This window comes from Ammodytes marinus (genome assembly GCF_949987685.1).
Source record: "Ammodytes marinus genome assembly, chromosome: 4".
NCBI classification, from domain to species: Eukaryota; Metazoa; Chordata; class Actinopteri; order Uranoscopiformes; family Ammodytidae; genus Ammodytes; species Ammodytes marinus.
The window spans coordinates 28,663,433-28,681,058 of record NC_137233.1 but is presented as its reverse complement, the minus strand read 5'-3'; the positions used below and the strand labels follow the sequence as shown (position 1 = coordinate 28,681,058).

General features: G+C 41.4%; 3 protein-coding genes across 3 annotated transcripts; 2 read left to right on the top strand and 1 right to left on the bottom strand.

Moving 5' to 3' along the window:
* Positions 1–130: 130 nt before the first annotated feature.
* glt8d1 (glycosyltransferase 8 domain containing 1) lies at positions 131–4,016 on the top strand. Its single transcript, XM_080025628.1, has 10 exons — positions 131–228; positions 437–484; positions 676–774; positions 891–1,101; positions 1,285–1,402; positions 1,507–1,591; positions 1,736–1,848; positions 1,972–2,138; positions 2,297–2,409; positions 2,755–4,016. Exons 2-10 carry the CDS (start codon positions 469–471, stop codon positions 2,937–2,939), a joined length of 1,107 nt encoding a protein of 368 aa, XP_079881754.1. The 5' UTR covers positions 131–228; positions 437–468; the 3' UTR covers positions 2,940–4,016.
* A 236-nt stretch (positions 4,017–4,252) lies between these two features.
* Positions 4,253–11,500, bottom strand: gnl3 (G protein nucleolar 3). Its single transcript, XM_080026925.1, has 17 exons — positions 11,421–11,500; positions 11,151–11,209; positions 10,844–10,984; positions 9,710–9,826; positions 9,531–9,611; positions 9,313–9,448; positions 8,710–8,813; positions 8,231–8,387; positions 7,999–8,086; positions 7,633–7,810; positions 7,368–7,510; positions 7,027–7,163; positions 6,748–6,893; positions 6,447–6,516; positions 5,189–6,345; positions 4,883–4,989; positions 4,253–4,644 (listed from the first exon to the last, which is right to left on the bottom strand). Exons 1-15 carry the CDS (start codon positions 11,431–11,433, stop codon positions 6,248–6,250), a joined length of 1,668 nt encoding a protein of 555 aa, XP_079883051.1. The 5' UTR covers positions 11,434–11,500; the 3' UTR covers positions 4,253–4,644; positions 4,883–4,989; positions 5,189–6,247.
* A 788-nt stretch (positions 11,501–12,288) lies between these two features.
* Positions 12,289–16,042, top strand: LOC307249119 (uncharacterized protein). Its single transcript, XM_080025753.1, has 2 exons — positions 12,289–12,554; positions 13,468–16,042. The coding sequence occupies exons 1-2, from the start codon at positions 12,374–12,376 to the stop codon at positions 14,382–14,384; spliced, it is 1,098 nt and encodes a 365-aa protein (XP_079881879.1). The 5' UTR covers positions 12,289–12,373; the 3' UTR covers positions 14,385–16,042.
* The last annotated feature ends 1,584 nt before the right edge of the window (positions 16,043–17,626 follow it).

Below are 17,626 nucleotides of genomic sequence, written 5' to 3'. Positions count from 1 at the left end.
CTGTTCTGGTCTGACGTTAGTGGAATGCTCTGCCTGCCCGTCTGAAATATGTATTTACCGAAAAGCGGAACGGTTATGTACATTTACGATCAGGCAATCGCATGGCCATCTATTGGGATACACTTGTTGATGTTGAGTTGGCAGTTTCGCTCCAGCGTAACATTTTAAACGTGCAGTCCTGGCTGTCTGGTTCCACATTTGTGTTGTTTTTTTTAGAGCTGAGCCCAGGTGCGCTGTATGTATTTCAAATTTAAGCGCACGAACACACAGTTAAACCATAGTTTGCTAACGGTACCGATGTGTGTTTATGCGGTCGCCACGCAGCAGCTCGGGATCACCTCAGTCCTCAGTAGCTAGCCAACTAATACATTTCGGACTGCACTCACATCAAGTTTAGGTTTTTATTTTTTTTAAACCCTTTTTGCTTTTTTATCAGGCGGGTTTGAGGGGACGGATGAGGCTGTTGTCATGACGCTGAGGAGAGGTGAGTCAATTTGAGTCATGACTGAAATGATGAGATATAGTGAGTGAATGGAAACTGATACATCAGTTAGACTTAATTTACATGTATGTCGAACACTACTTCCCAACACATGTGCAGCTATCACAGCCCTGACACAACTCTGTCACCATGTGTGTCTATCATTTATATCACCTTTTCAATGTGTCCCCCAGTTAACGTGGTCATCCTCTTGCTGTTGGCCGTGGCCTTCCTCATCATAGTTCAACGTAATCTCCTGAACCTCAGTGACTTCTTACACAAGGAGAACCCAGGTATGTTTATCTTTGTGTTTGGGAGATCTTGCTGTGTGTCAGCAACACCATATAGGCCTAACTGGTCGGCACATTGTATTGTTGTTGTATAAAACCACAAAGTGTTTTTCATCCAGATGCAGAAATGATTCTTCCCTTCGAATCGGAGTTGTCTCCTGATCTCAGACCAGAGTCTGTGAGGAAAGGAGAGGAGATCCCCATCCTCATCACAGCTGCTGAGGAAAGACTTGGAGCAGTGGTCGCTGCCATGAACGGTGTTTACCAAAACAGTAAAGCCAATGTAGCATTCACCATAGTGACCTTGAACGACACAGTGGATCACCTGAAGTAAGACAATAAAGCTAGTCTGTCTTTCTACAACATGCATAACATCATATTTCCTTGGCCGTGTTAATGCATTGCATCTTTGTCTTGAGGTTCCAAAGCTAGAAGGAACTTTTGAAATGTTAATTACAATGGTTTCATAAATCTTTTGTCTGACATGATCTGTTCTTTTTGTTTTACCAACAGAGTGTGGCTAAGTCAGACGAAGCTAAAAAATGTCAAATATAAGATAGTCATTTTCGAGCCTGAGCTTCTCAATGGGAAGATATCTAAAGATCCTCAGACGCAGGAGGCTGTGAAACCGGTGAGATTGACTGAACATTTGAGCCCTGTCCCTGACTGTAAGCACTCCTGTTTCCCTTTGTTCATCGCTTTGTTTAACTGGTCTAGTGGCCCCTTTCTTTTTAGCTGACTTTTGCAAGGTTTTATCTACCTGCATTCTTACCCGAGGCAGAGAAAGCTATCTATCTGGATGATGATGTCATTGTGCAAGGTAAGACACCACCGTTAAGGAAGATAACGGAATGAAGGCTTTTTTTTACTGTTTTCATTTTTACAGCTACTTCTTATCAGAAATTGACGAGGTTCTCAGACAGGGACTTAACCAATGGACTCTTTATTTTCTGTCTGATCTCAGGGGACATTCAGGAGCTTTACGAAACCCACCTCAAACCTGGACACGCAGCTGCCTTTTCAGATGACTGTGATTCGGCATCTGCTAAGGGCATCGTCCGAGGGGCTGGAAATCAGGTAGGCCTCTCTTGCACTTGCGGACTTATTGTTAAAAAAAACTTTCTATGAATAGAGTAAAAGCATCATAATGTTTGTGAATATGGTGACCCTTTTGAATAAACAATGTTTATATTCCAATAGAATAACTACATCGGTTTCCTGGACTTCAAGAAAGAGTCCATAAAGAAGCTAGGGATGAGGGCTAACACCTGCTCCTTCAACCCAGGGGTCCTCCTCGCCAACCTGACCGAGTGGAGGAACCAGAATATCACCCAGCAGCTAGAGCACTGGATGGAACTCAACACACAGTACGTTAGTCACACTGGTGGAAAATATTGGCAAATATGGGGCAACCTTCGAAGATCTGGATTTGTATCCCGTCTTACAGTAATAATCATACAAAATTGCAATCCAGTGGACTCTTTCTGTTTGTATTAAAGTAAAGTAATGTATTGGTTTTCTTCAGGGAGGATCTGTACAGTAAGACACTGGCGGAGAGTATCACCACCCCACCACTCCTCATTGTTTTCTACAAACGTCACTCCAACATCGACCCCATGTGGCACGTCAGACACCTTGGTATGTTCTTCTGGCTTATCACTGATGGGAAACTAGAATACATGAAGATTTTTTTTAGAGCAAACTGATCATCTTACATGTGGACAGCAATCAACAATGATTGTTTCTCTGGGAAATTGTGTGTGATATGAGGACAAACAAAAATACTTTTTGATGCATTTTGTCTTCTGTGAAAGCATCTCTACAGAGTCATTGTAGTCAAAGTAGCAGCAGACTTAGGAAGCAGCTGTAGGGCACATATTTCTTTAATACATAAAATACCAGAATGCTACTTCTGTTAATAATATGTATGTTGATATTTAGACGTAATTCAATGTTAAAATGATGACGTGACTTTTTTTTCAGGCAGTACAGGTGCTGCAAACCGCTACTCCACACAGTTTGTGAAAGCCGCCAAGCTCCTCCACTGGAATGGACACTACAAGCCGTGGGGGAGAACTTCCTCTTTTGCTGACGTGTGGGACAAGTGGTTCATTCCAGACCCCACAGGGAAATTTCACCCTGTGAGAAGACACCCAGGGGACAAGTAGCCTGAGAAATGTTTATTTCAGTTACCTTTCGACCAGCCAGGCCACGCCCTGTCCAAACCCAGCAGGACCACCACTCCTCATGAAAACTCAGGAACTAAGTAAGGCCTTTTCACCTTGCCAGCCCTGTACTTTGAGCAAAGTCATTCTCTGAAAACATGTAGACCTGTTTACTCTAACATTCCCCTTGAACACACAGAGCTGGCCTTTTTTTTTTAAATCTATGCCCTTTTATAATATTTCTTGGAGCAAAACATTTCATTGTTCTTCAGTGCAGAAGCTTTGTGCCCTTTGAGATTACTTTGACCCAGCACTTCTGAAACTGTTGAAAGCAAACTATTTCATTGACGTGGCATAGACTGTTTTTCTCCCTATAATAAGAGCAGTGCTTCATCCAGAACATGATTGAAGAGTGTGTTGCCTCTTTAGGGGATGACCTTAATATATGTATACAGTACCAGTGTGCCAAAACATCCATGTACATTTTAAGCCATTGTCAAAGTGATGGCATTAGTTAGTATGTTTTCATGCTGCTCAATACCGACTTATTTACTTTGTTTGCACATTTAAAGGAGTTTATACGGTTACCTCAGCTATAACGGTGTAGCTCCACAATTTAAACATGTCCTCATTAATTTCAGAGATGTAAGTGCATTCTTAATTGTGATCATGTGCAAATGCCTGAAGTCGTTACGTTAATTCAGGACTTCCTGTAGAAAAGTGAAAAGTTCTCATACCTAATCGCACATAAGCCTATCATTCAGACTGTTTTGACCGTCCGAGCTTAGTTTAGAATTCCCATCACCATGAGACAGAACATGCTGTTTAACACCCTCTTCCTCTGCAATTCCTTTATCCTGTATGGCTTTTTCACAATTATGAATTGTTACTCCAGTGCAGCTAGAGTATACGTTACACTACCATTATGCTTTTCCACTGCCAGTGTTTTTATATCACTTTATCTGCAGACCACTAAGCAAACTGAAGAATATAATGTTGTCAAAGTGAGCATGCTTTAACCCAGTCTGGATTTTGATACGTAGAAAAAGCAAACACCTTGCTGGTGTAAATATTTTTCATCTTTTGTATAGAGATTATGAAATAAAACGTACATTTTTATTGTTTTAATCTTGTGATTTTATTTTCCTATCATCTGCAATAAGCCTGGTAAAGAATGGTATTTTTTTTCAATATTTGCCATTTCCCAGATTGTCCTTGTTTCTGGAATAATTCCTGAAGATGGCTGTAACATTTTTAAGGTAAATATAACTAGATCATAAAGCTGGAGCGGTAAAACACAGGCCAGTATGTAACAATATATACTTTGTAGAGGGTTTATTACATTCATAGTACATAGTGTGTATATACATTATTCTGCATGAACATAGAAATTACCTCTGGACATATAAAACAGGTTGTCTCTTCACTGACATAAGTAGAACCCAGTGGATATATATACACGCCTGTCCTTGACAGGGATCAGTCCTAGACAACTCAACAAAAATGTTGCCTAAGATAAAGACTAGACCAAGTCTGCATGGCCAGAGGCACTAGTTCAAAAACAGCTTGAAGGCAAAGCTCATTTCAAATCTGTGTTCAAGTCGTAGGAGTCATATGTTGGTGCTGTGGAGTTCAAAGGTGACTGTCTGGAACTGCACCTGGTCTTTCTTGCTTCTGTTCCGTTTGCCTCCTCAACAGTTTCTTCAGGCTGAAAGAAGAGCAAATGATTTAACTATTTAAAGTCCAACAATGCTGTGATTTTATTTATATATATTTATTAACAGGTCTAGCCGGATGGATCAGCGTTGGATTAGAAGTCTTCATATACAAAATCAAGACGTGAATGTTTGTCCTCATTTCCAGGAGGCCAGACTGACAGCATTACTTGAAGCAGCCGTTATGTCAAAGTTGTCCAATAAATCCATTAAACCGACAGCGATATTTACCTCGGTTTAGATCCCAGCCGTTCTGCATCTGAGCGACGACAGCGTCTGTTATGTAGACAGGAAGGCTGTGGTTCTCCTGGGTCTTACAGTGGTAGCTCAGCATGGCTCTGAGGAAAGAGGTCACAGCTTTATTTAATATACTTTTATAAACTCACATATTTCCAGTTATCCTGTCAGTGTTGTGGATCAGAGTTGGATTAGAAGTCTCCATTATGAAATCTAGAATTGCGTTTTTTGTCCTCATTTCCACACCGATGCCATGAAGCCACCCACCCTTCATAAACCCACTAGGAAAACAACACTCACCCTGTCCAATCGCTAAGGAAAGCTGTGGCTGCCTGCTCTGTTAGGGACTCCACCCTTCTGCAGATATCCACGCTTCCTGGCGAACAAGACCTCCAGTGTTTCTGAAGTGGGGAGAGCTGAACAAGAGTTACATTTCTTCAATACATAACAGTCATAACACAATATCAAATAAAGTAACTTCATTTCGGGGAAAATATCATGCTTACCAACTATGCCCACTTTGAATGAAGCTTCACTTTGTTTTTGCAGTAAAACGAGGAACTCCCGTCCCATGAGACAACTGCTCCCAAGGCAGACGGCCTGCCTTTAATCACTTCATATGCAGACCACTAAGCAAGCTGAACATGTTATGAAAGTTACCATACCTTATCCCAGTATGAATTTTGATTGGTCGAAAAGCATATACCTTGCTTGCGTAAATATTTGTCATCTATTGTATAGCAAATATGAAATAACTGGCTTTAGTTGTCTTCATTTATATTCCTATCTGCAATAAGCCTGTTTTTTTTGCAATATTTGCCATTTCCTAGATTGTCAAGTTTTCTGGAATAATTTCAGGATATGGTTGTAAAATGAAGATAAATATCCCTAGAGCATGATTTTTTTTGTAGTGGTAAAACACAGGCCATATGTAACAATGTATACTTTGTAGAGGGTTTATTACATTTATAGTTTATATACATTATTCTGCATGAACACATTACAAATTACCTCTGGACATATAAAAACGGGTCATTTTGTCACCGACATCAGGGAGAAGAAGCCAGTGGATATATACACACACTCCTGCCCTCGGCAGGGATCAGTCCTAGACAACTCCATCTCAATTTAATCGGCTGAAAAGTGTAGCCTGGGTTACAGGTTAGTCCTCATCTGGAATCTGTCCCACTGTCTTCCAGTTTCAAAGTTGGAAGGAAGGGCACAAACACCAACAAGCTTGAGATCACTTATCTAAGAAGTGCCTTTTCAAAACCGATTCTGAATCAGCAAAGGTATCCTGACAAGGACCAAGTCTGCATGTCCACAGGCAATAGTTCATAAAGGGTGTGAAGGCCGAGCTCATTTAAAATCTGTGTTGAAGTCGTAGGAGTCATCTGTTGCCGCTGTGGAGCTGATGTCAAAGGTGACTTTCTGGAACTGCACCTGGCCTGGTTTTTCTGGAAAACAAGGAAATATGTTAAAAAAAATGTTTATAACAAAATAAAATAACAGGTGTAGATTTTAAGAACTTTGTTTGTTTTTTTTAAACTGATTTTACTTTTGAGTGGCTCCTCCTGTGGTGTCTCTGGCGCTTCTGTTCCGTTTGCCTCTTCAGCAGTTTTTTCCGGCTGTAAGAAGAGCAAATGTTTTAACTATTTCAAATCCAACAATAAAGTGTGTGATATATAAACAAACAGGTCCAGCCAGATGGATCAGCGTTGGATTAGAAGTCTTCATATACAAAATCAAGACGTGAATGTTTGTCCTCATTTCCAGGAGGCCAGACTGACAGCATTACTTGAAGCAGCCGTTACGTCGTAGTTTTCCAATAGATCCATTAGACAGACAGTGATATTCACCTCATTGTTCTCATCTGTCTGCCCCGCCTCTCTCTCGGTGGCCGTAGTAGCAGCAGCTGGTTTATCGTCACTAACACTCAGCAGGCCTGCGGTCGGGCCTTTAGTTGTGAAGGTTATACTGCTTGCCTGGTTTGGGAATTTAACACCTACAGAAGGCAAAAAGATAATTTTCGTCAACAGACATCAGTGACTACATGCTTTCACTTTCTACAGCACGAGAAAAAAATGCAAAGGCTTCCCCCAAATGACTGTTTAAATAAGCATATTTAACCCCTTTACCTTTCAGAGTTTCCTCATTGCCTGTTTTCAGTAGGTTTAGATCCCAGCCGGTCTGCATCTGAGCGACGACAGCGTCTGTTATGTAGACAGGAAGGCTGTGGTTCTCCTGGGTCTTACAGTGGTAGCTCAGCATGGCTCTGAGGAAAGAGGTCACAGCTTTATTTAATATACTTTTATAAACTCACATATTTCCAGGTATCCTGGCACAGTGTTGTGGATCAGAGTTGGATTAGAAGTCTCCATTATAAAATCCAGAATTGCGTTTTTTGTCCTCATTTCCACACAGATGCACTGCAGCCGCCCACCCTTCATAAACCCACTAGGAAAACACCGACACTCACCCTGTCCAATCGCTAAGGAAAGCTGTGGCTGCCTGCTCTGTGTTAGGGATTCCACCCTTCTGCAGATATCCTCGCTTCTTGGCGAACAATGTTAAAAACTCCAGAGAGTTTCTGAAGTCGGGCACATTGTACTGAAGCATGATCTGAAACAACGAGCACAGGTGACCTGAAATGGATGAAATCACTTCTATTACATAACCCCCAAACTTAGCCAACACTTCACTCATTACCCAACAACTGTCTCTTGATTGGAACGGCCTCCTACCTGGATCTTGTCGCACAGTTTGAGCACAGTCCTGACGGCCTCCAGCACAGTCTCCTGGCCCTCCTCCAACTGCAGACTCCTCAGAGCCATAGAGGCTGGTGGGTTGGACGGGGATGCCACCACCCCTGGGCTGTCTATTAGCTTCACAGTCTTTGAGATGTGCACCTCCTGCATGGATCTAAGGGGGAAGGCAACAGGTAACATTTGACTATTGGGATAAACTACAAATAAGAGGGCTGCATAAATATAATGTTAACAACTTGCACTTCCAATTTATATTTTGCAACTGTTGCTAAATAAGCACCAACACAGATAATAGAGGAGGTGCTTTAAACTGTTATGAGCTAGCAGTTTTATGTCACTCACTTTGTGATACCTCTCTTGACACCAGCATTACAAGCAAGGATTCCCTTCATACTGTTGATGATACTGCTCTTCCCCACATTAGGAAAACCTGAGGGTTAAAAGACCACATCATAAATTAACACAATCAAAATCGATACACTACATCCATACCGCATTACGTAATCTAAATCCACAACTGACATAACACAATGTCAAAGGAAGTGACTTTGTGGGGGGAAAAGGCCATGCTTACCAACAATGCCCACTTTAAGTGAAGCTTCGCTCTCTGTGTTAGCAGCAGCATAGCGTGTTAGAAGCTCCATGAGACAATCGCTTCCGAGGCAGACTGCGCCTCTGGATTTGTCCAGGACTTCGTTTGAGGGCACTATCCTCCTGTTCTTCTTTGCTTGCTGATGGAGGCAGAAGGAAACATGTAGATTTACTTTTTGGTACCCGTGTTGGACAAACTGTTTAAATAAAAATATATATTTTTTTAATTTTAATGGTTTTGTCCACAAACACACGAAACAGCTCTGCATGCTACAGAGCCACTTAATATGTGCAGTTTGTTATTTTACTTTTGGAGGCTAATAACCAGTTATAACAGCACAGTACAAGCCGTTTAACCTTCTCAGTCCTCCATATTAACACAAAGTATAAACTAAACCAAACAGTTTGATTGTCATGTGATGACATTTATAAAATCCCTGGTGTGTTAAATGCACCTCATACCACGGTTTTGTCCTGGATCTGTGTTGACGCTTTGAACGCCACAACCGGAAATTCATGTTGTAAATACTGTATCCACCTCTCCACATTTTCCTTTGGCACCAGATCTACAACACAGAAAATCAAAACATAAACAATTTTTCATTCAAGCTACGAACCCGCATATCGACTTTGTGCACTTAAAGGAATACTTCACCCATACGGAACAGGCATTCTATCATTATAAAATCGCTATTATAATATAATGAATTAGGTTTTTCTTCCCTCGGTCTTCCCTTGGCCCAGCTGTCCTGTTAATCCTAACCCTACATCTTTTTTTGGTCTCAGAAATTGTGGTAATGTGTTTATCCATCACAAACTCAGCGTGGTGCATGATTTCTCATCATTGACCAAATGTGTGATGTCACACTAGTAAAATGTAGGGTTAGACAGTGAGACCATAAAACACTTTTTCTGCCTTTTCTCAGGCTAGGATGAACCCATTTCTAAAATTGTTGCACATTTATACTACATAGGATCTCAGAGTTCAATACACCGTCATATTCCCACCGGTGAAGTAGATCTTTAAATACAAATTAATTCAGCAGCATCTCATGTCCCATTTACCTATTTTGCTTAAAACCAAAAGCAGTTTCTTGTTGCCTTCCCTCTGCAGCACAGCCTGCTCTAGCTCAGGACACCTGCACCCCAGTGGATCGCGAGCGTCAAGAACTTCCATCACTACATCCGATGCATCAATTACCTGAAAAGGAAGTCAGGTTGATGAATACCAGAGAAACCAGTCCTTTCTAACATCTAACACCGAATAGGATTGGGGAGCTTACCTTGTTTAATTCAGAGCAGAGAAATTGTTTTGAACTCCTGTCTGGGGCCGCCTTCTTCTTGATAGGCTTTTCAACCTCCTCCTATGGAAACAAGATCAATTGAAAACAAGTACATAGGTAAAATGGTAAAGCAATGAAGCGCTGAATGGAGGGAACATTTTATATTGTTTGCCCTTTACCTGTCGAGCCTTCTTAGCCTTTCCTTCTTCCTTAGTTGTAGTATCCTTCTCCTTTTTCCTCTTCTCGGCTCGCGCCTGGATTTTGGCTTGGTGTTTTTTCTCCTTTTCCTCTTCAACCTGCGAAAAACAAACACAAATAGGTTTAATAGGCGCACTATGTAGTTTCAGGGGAGGGGGCTTTGTTTACATTGACAGAGCCTGCAGCTGGTTCACAAAACATATATTCTCTTCATGTAAGTCTTAGTGTTGAATCATTATATCATGAAAATCAAATTATTTTGAGGAAACTTAAAACCAAACTTAAAGACTAAAAACATGCTTGTAAACAAAATGGTGGGCCCTGCAGCTGGAAAGTTTGTTTATTCAGTTATGAGAATATTCCTTACATGTATTGGTGTTGGACACACCGTTTAAATAATACAGTATGCACATTTTTTTTAAAGTGTAATGGTTTTGTCCACAAACACACGCACCAGCTCTGCATGCTACAGAGCCACTTAATTTGTGTGGTTTGTTATTTTACTTTTGGAGGCTAATAACCAGTTATAACAGCACAGTACAAGCCGTTTAACCTTCTCAGTCCTCCATATTAACACAAAGTATAAACTAAATTAAACAGTTTGATTATCATGTGGCGCACTATGTAGTTTCAGGGGAGGGGGCTTTGTTTACATTGACAGAGCCTGTAGTAAGTTCACAAAACATATTTTCTCTTCATGCAAGTCTTAGTGTTGAATAATTATATCATGAAAATCAAATTATTTTGAGGAAACTTAAAACCAAACTTAAAGACAAAAAACATGTTTGTAAACAAAATGGTGGGCCCTGCTGCTGGAAAGTTTGTTTATTCAGTTATGAGAATATTCCTTACATTTATTTATTTTTACATTGTGCACCTTTAGTAAGTCTGAACACCAGATTGCAAGTGATACTGTGGGGACACTTGAATACACCGTTTCCCAAAAGCACATGGCCTTGCAATGGCACCACTTTTAAGAGCCATGACCAGCTGAGATCTGGCATAAAACAGATTAAGGTTTTTAATTTTTTTCTTTTTATAAAAGACGTTTTCTTTTTTTTTTTTTAAATAGGTGTTTTAGAAAACCTGCACAAGAAGAGCAAAAGACTGCAAACCTTTAGCCTCCTCTGCTCTGCCTCCCGGAGGACCTCCTCTTTGAAGGGAGCACTGCTGGGCACCCCGAGGTCCTTCTTCGGCCGTTTGCTCACTGGATTCTTCTTTGCCTCTTTTCGCAGCTTCCTGATGTGATCCTTGACCTAAATACCACCAAATTATAAATTATTTTCAAAGAGGAACATATAACAAAAGTTAAAAACTAATAGTAACAGTCGCGTATTCAGCACGTTCATACAGGCCTCGCCGTCCAACAAGCTGTAAACCGTTCATTTTAGGTTTAAATAATAGGTAATGAAGCCACCTTACCTTTTTCTGTATCTTATAACGTTTGGAACACGAGATCCGCTTACTGGCTTTCTTTAACTCTGAAAATTGAAGATAGAAATATGACGTCGCACGTTAGTCGATAATAGCTAGCTATAAACCGAGCTAATGTAGACTGAAAAATAAATTGGCAGTACGTAATTTGTTCAGTTGAATACTTAGCAAAGTGGATTAGCAGCACAATACAGCCTGAAAGTTGTTGTTTTTATACAAGCACATGTTAATGGAATATATCTGTCTACGTTTACTCACTTGGTCGCTTCATGGTGGCGCTGCGAATGTGACTGCACAGCTCTCACACGTGGAGGAGACAGTGTGCACGAGCTTTATGTTTGCTCATTTCCGTTATTGTCAGCGCAAGTTTCGCCACCTGCCGAGCTGGAGGAAGATATGCTGATGTGGTGGCGACCATAGACAACATTATAAAGTCCTTTATAATGTCTATGGTGGCGACGCTGTAATTTGTACAAAAATAATTTGACTTTACAATTAGTTCATTTTCTCTGAAGCATAAATTGTTGGAATAAACACACATCAAGTTATAGGCTACAAAACTGACTTTTTAGTTTATTTTTACGTTTTGTACGTTAATATTCTGATCTGATAGCTAGAGCTAGATGCCGTATTGGGTTAATATTCTGGAGTCTGGACCTATTATTACTCAGCCAGGCGAGACATTTTCACACAAAGAATCTGAATTATTTGTTCATAATCGTACCATACGCTATACTGTCAAAGCTGCATACCACCCATGCTTGCACTTGGCTGCGCCTAGCCCCCATGTGTAAACTTTTTCCCTGTTTGCATGCCACCTGCAACATATATTTGTCATTTATGTCGCACTGTTTTACACAAGTTGTCCTGTCACGTTGATAGAAGGCCCACTAGTCTCGCAAAGCCAGACCAAACTAAAGGCCCACTAGCCCAACCTAGCAGGTGTTGCAGCAGATTCTGGGACCTGATAAGTGTTTAAAAGTGTTTCTGAACTAACCCAAACCCATCTTTGCAACATCGAAAATTAACCTAACCGCCAAGGGAATTATGTCAAGACTGAAATTGTAAATCATCATGTATCAGAATTTGTGGTGTCACAGGAAATATTGGGGGGAAGAAGAAGAAGAAGAAACTACGGGTCACGTGATTGGATCGAGCATCTTTTTTGGTCCATTTTGGATGGTGGCAAGGACTCCGTGCAACCCAAGAAAATGACCAAGCTGCAGTTTTTAAATGTCTTTTTGACTGAGCGTCTCATGCTCGCAGCGCAGGAGATCTACAAATCTGTCGAGGACACGATTTTGGAGTACCAGGAGGAAATAGCGAACAGGGAGCGGGAGAACGACCATCTGAGACGCAGGCTGCGAGACGCTGGGATAGAGATATGGCCAGGTTAGCTCCGCTGAAGCTTATCGTAGCAGTTGCGCCCCGTTCTGTCTTACCAGTCAGCCTGTGGGTCGGCATTGAGCAGATAAATCAAGCTGAATGCGTACATGGGATGTATAATAACGCAACAAATCGCCTCAGAGTAATGTTACCTCACTTCCCAGCAAGTTAACTTAAGCCGTGAGCGAGCTAGTTAGCTGCCGCTGCTGTTGTTGTGGAGTGGCTAGCGCGTTAGCAACCTTTGTTCGTTAGCTAACCAGCTAGGTAAGCAGACTAGCCAACACCCGGGTTAGCATTTGGCTATATTTGGACCGATGTGGACACTTGTTTGCCCTTTTAAAGTAGTCATTATTTTAATAAATTTTTATCTGACAGGGACAAATGCAAGTAAACATAAAAAAGACGGACACTCACTCATTCACTTATAACGTGTCAGAGTTTTTGTGTTTATTTACTCAAATTTAAAAACTTCTTATCCACTTTGAGCCAGGGCTAAAAGTGTTGCTTAAGGAGCCATCGTTTATGAACGTATTTACATCATGCAGGCTTAACTTGAGTCCACTTTTTTTAAAGATAATTTTTCGAGCACTTGACATCACTTTTTTTTTCTGTTAGCAGTGTCAAATATCCAAGTTGCATCCACACTCCACAGTGATTGAATGTTAGGCTAACTACAGTGTACAAGGGTAACAATGTAATGAGGAAAGCACTCTACATTCTTGAATTTACTAAAAGGCCAAGTCTCATTATGTAAAATAAGCCTACTTATTTAATAAGAAATCCACAACATTCTGTGAGCTGCAAGTTTCATGTGGCATATCCTCCAACAAGTTTTGCCCCATGCCATGTGTACAGTTATGTTGGCAGCAACGAGGTTCATAGTTCTTATCTCAGCCTCTTTCTCCTGTTGTGTTTTCAGATCGTCCGTCCATGGCGCTGCTGGATGAGGAGGAAGGTGAGCATCCCCGCCGTGAGTGGAGTCCCAGCATGGGCCATGAAGAGCGCATCCCTATTCAGATCAAGGACAAGAGAGATCTCCGGTCCAACCAGGGAGAAGACCAGCTTCGTGGCCACGGCTCGTGCAGCACATCAGAAAACATGTTCACCCCACCGCGTGTTGTAAACGAATATCCCCAAGAAGCCCCCCACACATCCAACCTCCCTCAGAGTCAGGGGGTGGAGAACAGGGAGAGGGAACCTGGATCTCGAGGCCCCTCCAGGCACGTGAAGGTAGAGAGCGCAGGAGGCCACAGAGGCTCGGCTTCCTCCAACAGCGGCGCCCAGCCCCTCGCACCAGTCAACCCAAACTGCTCCAACGAGAACAACATTGACATTACCGGGGTGGACAATGGAGGACAAATGGTTGGCGCTAAGGGAGCTGGGGCCGGAGCAAACAGAGGACAGGCCTCTCACATGCGCAACCAAGGAGCCAACGCCGTGGACTGCCCCCATCAAAAGTCACCCGTACATGGCCACGTTTCCTCCTTTTGCTGCAAGGTTTGTGGAGAGGCGTTCAGTCACGCCGGCCACCTTCACGTGCACGTACAAGTGCACACGCGAGAAAAACCGTACCGCTGCGGTGTATGCGGGAAATGCTGCAGCTCCTCCGGAAGACTCCAGGAGCACCAGCGGAGCCACACGGGAGAAAAACCTTTCCGCTGCCAGATTTGTGGGAAGGGCTTCACGCAGATGGCTCACCTCAAGGTTCACATGAGGATCCATACTGGGGAGAAGCCCTACAGCTGCCCGGTGTGTGGCAAGTGCTTCAGCCGTTCTGACAAAATCAAAAGGCATCTTCAGACCCATAGCCGTGAGGGAACATATTTCCCAGGGTAATGATGCAAGTGTGTTTTTAAAACAACCCCCAGTTTGTGAACCATATTGACGTGGGCGAAACTTTCCTACAAAAAGCTAAAATTGCTGCCATTAGGACAAGGTTTTTCTTCAACTTACCAAGAACTAGGGATTCTGCAACTCTTAGAGAAAGTTTTATTATTTAACCTTATACTTCTCCACGCGATAGTCCCTTAATAGAGTTTGTATTAGCCAGTTTAGTATGCCCTATACTTCATTTTGAACTTGTCACTGAGTATTACAATCTCTGAGACACAATTTGAGTATTTAGCTAGCCTCTCTGAATTATCTAGCTTTTCTTTTAGTCATATAACTAGCATGATGAAATGATGAAGTCTTCCACACATGCCTTGAAACTGAGATGCATTCAGAAATGCAACAATGTTCAGCACGGTTACAGCTTATTGTCAATCAAGTCAATTCATTTCCATCCGTTAACACTTGACTTCAAAATCTGCAGATTTGACATCAAACGAGCTTCATCTTCTCAGTTTACTGGAGAATTGATAGTCTTGACAAATGAAGCCTGTGTGTCATCTGTTTTGAAAATGAAAATTACACAAAATGTAAAGCAAACCAAAATGTCCCTGTAAACTTTGGCCTTACAAGGAGAAGTCTGACCTGGTGGCACTTATCTCCATTTTTAGTTTGAACTTTATATGACATTTATTTTTCTTCTGGGTGCTGCTGCTACATTGTTGCAGAGCTAGATACTGCCATCTCACATCGTCAATGCTTCATTGTGTCCATTGAAATATGGACAGGAATCTATTGTGAGACTGCTCCACTATTTTGTGAAATAATGTGATATTCTGTAAAATACCACTAGTCTCAATCTATCATGCAGTCAGGACATTTTGTGGTGTCTTTTTTTTAATGACATCATGCACTATGGCATCTGTCTTAAGACGATGCAGAAATTCACTCAAATAGGGCCATACAGTATTAGCTGAACCTATCGGCGTTATCCTTTTTCAGGGGTCTCGGTCTGCAAAGATTGGTTTTCACCTGTTTCTTCCATCACAACAGTCTTTCACACATGAGGTATTTTTTAGATTGGCCTTTTGTTCGATTCATCATGGAATCAGAGACTTCCTCTGCCCATCTTGAACTGACCCCCCCCCCCCCCCCCCCCCGAACACCAGACCTGACAGTTACCGTTCTCTTCTCAGGACCAACGCTGCATTCATAACATGAGGGCATACCAGAAATACTGATGTCTGACTTTAAGCGATTACTATGAAAGTCAGAAACTCAGGGTTTGGGAGTTTTCCCATGGAATCTGACCCTGCTTGTTGCAGGAATAAACACCAACAATAACAATTAAATATCAGTTTGCATCTGAATGTCCTGCAAAATAGAGATGAACTCTTATCAAATATGATACCTTAAGAGTGTGTCCCTCCATGTGTGATGAATGCAGCATGAGAAAACTACAGCACGTCCTCACAGCTGACCAGCAGCCCTTCACTCAGTCTTTTCTGGGACACCTTTGCTCCCCCTGCACACACACACACACACCACACACACACACACACTCTTCTGTACAGTGTTGTATCATTGCATACTAAATGTTATTTTTTAATAAAGTAGTAACTGAGCATCGATTGTAAGTGTCTTGTATGTGAACAACGCTAACATCTGGGGGACTTCTGGGGATAGGTCTGCATACAGACTTGTTCCGCTTATCAAAAGTTTTTTAGAAATGTGTCTGATAAAACCAGGTCAGTTTGAAGTGGATAATAAAAATGAGCCTTTTTCCAATGATCTGTTCAAATCAGATAAGCTTTATTTTTAGCTGTGTTGGAAAATATAATAAATGTTAGTCAGGCTATAAAAGCTTTTCATTAACTGAAATATTATGCGGGCAATAGACCTCTTGACATGTCTCAATGGAAAAGCATGTGGGTCAGAAAATATAAATGAATGATGGTTTTGTGCATGCTGGCTCACTGTCGCACTGTAATTGCTATAACTGGGACACTTGAATTCCTGGAATGTTATCATTAACATTGGTGCTTCTCCTATCATGAGAAGCTGAAATGTCTGTTGTGAAGAGGCATATTGGAGGACCTATATTTTTCCCAATGTAAATTCTACCCCACTGCTGTGAATAAAGAAATCATCTCATACATATTCAAACAATAATTATTATACTCAAAGCCATCATAATCACATTTTGGCAAGCGATGTGGAAGAAAAAGGGGGTTCATAGTCATGTTTTTTTTTGTAGTAACAGATACACAACACATGGTGGGGTACTTTCTATTTGAGTCTTTCGTGAGTGAACTCCATAATTGCCAGCTGTCGGGCAAATATGATAGGTTTCTTTTTATCTATTTATTTTTGTATTTGAGTGAATCCTTAAATGCAAATAGTAGCTCATCAACTACATCATGGGCTTTGTAGTATGTTCAGCTGTTTAACATGTTATTAATTCACTGTTAATTCAGAAGTATGTGTTGTATGCAAACGGCATGAATATTGAGACCTATTACAGAATCAAAGAGACATAGCAGATCACACAGCTGCTGAGGACACCAATGGAGATGCAGTTGATACATACTTCATTTAATTTGCTACCCTGTGGTGTAATCAGGCATCCTAGTCTGATGAGATGACGGTTCATGTGAGAGAGGGTGGATCCTTGGCATTCATTTCAGTGTCAGACACTGACTACAAACCTGTCTCAAACTGACTGTCACCTTAAGAGTCTGCAAACATTCTTCAGCATTTCTTTAATTAAACCTTCCCTTCGATCATTTTGAGTAAGTGTGCTTTTCATCGGAGACAAAAAATTAATTACATTTCACAACGTGCTTTTCCTCCCCCCCTGAGGCCTTTCGAAGTTTCATTTCAAACTGTCACTAGTCGATACCAAAAATACGTGACACATTTTCAGATAATGAAAAAAAAAAACATATCTGGCCGGCCAAGTATATGGTTATGGCCCTTATTTGCCCAGGTTTTGAGACATGCATTACATCTCTGACAGTTATGTATCCACCTCCTACCAGAAGAAAAAACAAAATTTAAATGGAAACCTGTTTGTGTTTCCTTTCATGAAAAGGTACATTCATTATTTAATTCCGTCATAAATTCAGCAGCAACCTATCTAGCTTTGACCTGAGGAAAACATCCAATAATCCTTGAAGATATCTTGGAAGAAAACCAGACAGGCAAAACGAAAACAGAAGGAACATGAATTGAATTGTGATGCAGCT

What these genes read in the sequence shown, in the direction of transcription:
- glt8d1 (XM_080025628.1), top strand. An exon ending in CTTACACAAGGAGAACCCAG is followed by an intron (nt 775 to 890) that starts GTATGTTTATCT and finishes TTTTTCATCCAG; the next exon opens with ATGCAGAAATGATTCTTCCC. An exon ending in TGATGATGTCATTGTGCAAG is followed by an intron (nt 1,592 to 1,735) that starts GTAAGACACCAC and finishes GTCTGATCTCAG; the next exon opens with GGGACATTCAGGAGCTTTAC.
- gnl3 (XM_080026925.1), bottom strand. An exon ending in TCTGCTCTGAATTAAACAAG is followed by an intron (nt 9,449 to 9,530) that starts GTAAGCTCCCCA and finishes CTTCCTTTTCAG; the next exon opens with GTAATTGATGCATCGGATGT. An exon ending in AACTGTGCGACAAGATCCAG is followed by an intron (nt 7,511 to 7,632) that starts GTAGGAGGCCGT and finishes TCGTTGTTTCAG; the next exon opens with ATCATGCTTCAGTACAATGT.
- LOC307249119 (XM_080025753.1), top strand. Translation starts at nt 12,374, where the DNA reads ATGACCAAGCTGCAGTTTTTAAATGTCTTTTTGACTGAGCGTCTCATG. An exon ending in TGGGATAGAGATATGGCCAG is followed by an intron (nt 12,555 to 13,467) that starts GTTAGCTCCGCT and finishes TTGTGTTTTCAG; the next exon opens with ATCGTCCGTCCATGGCGCTG.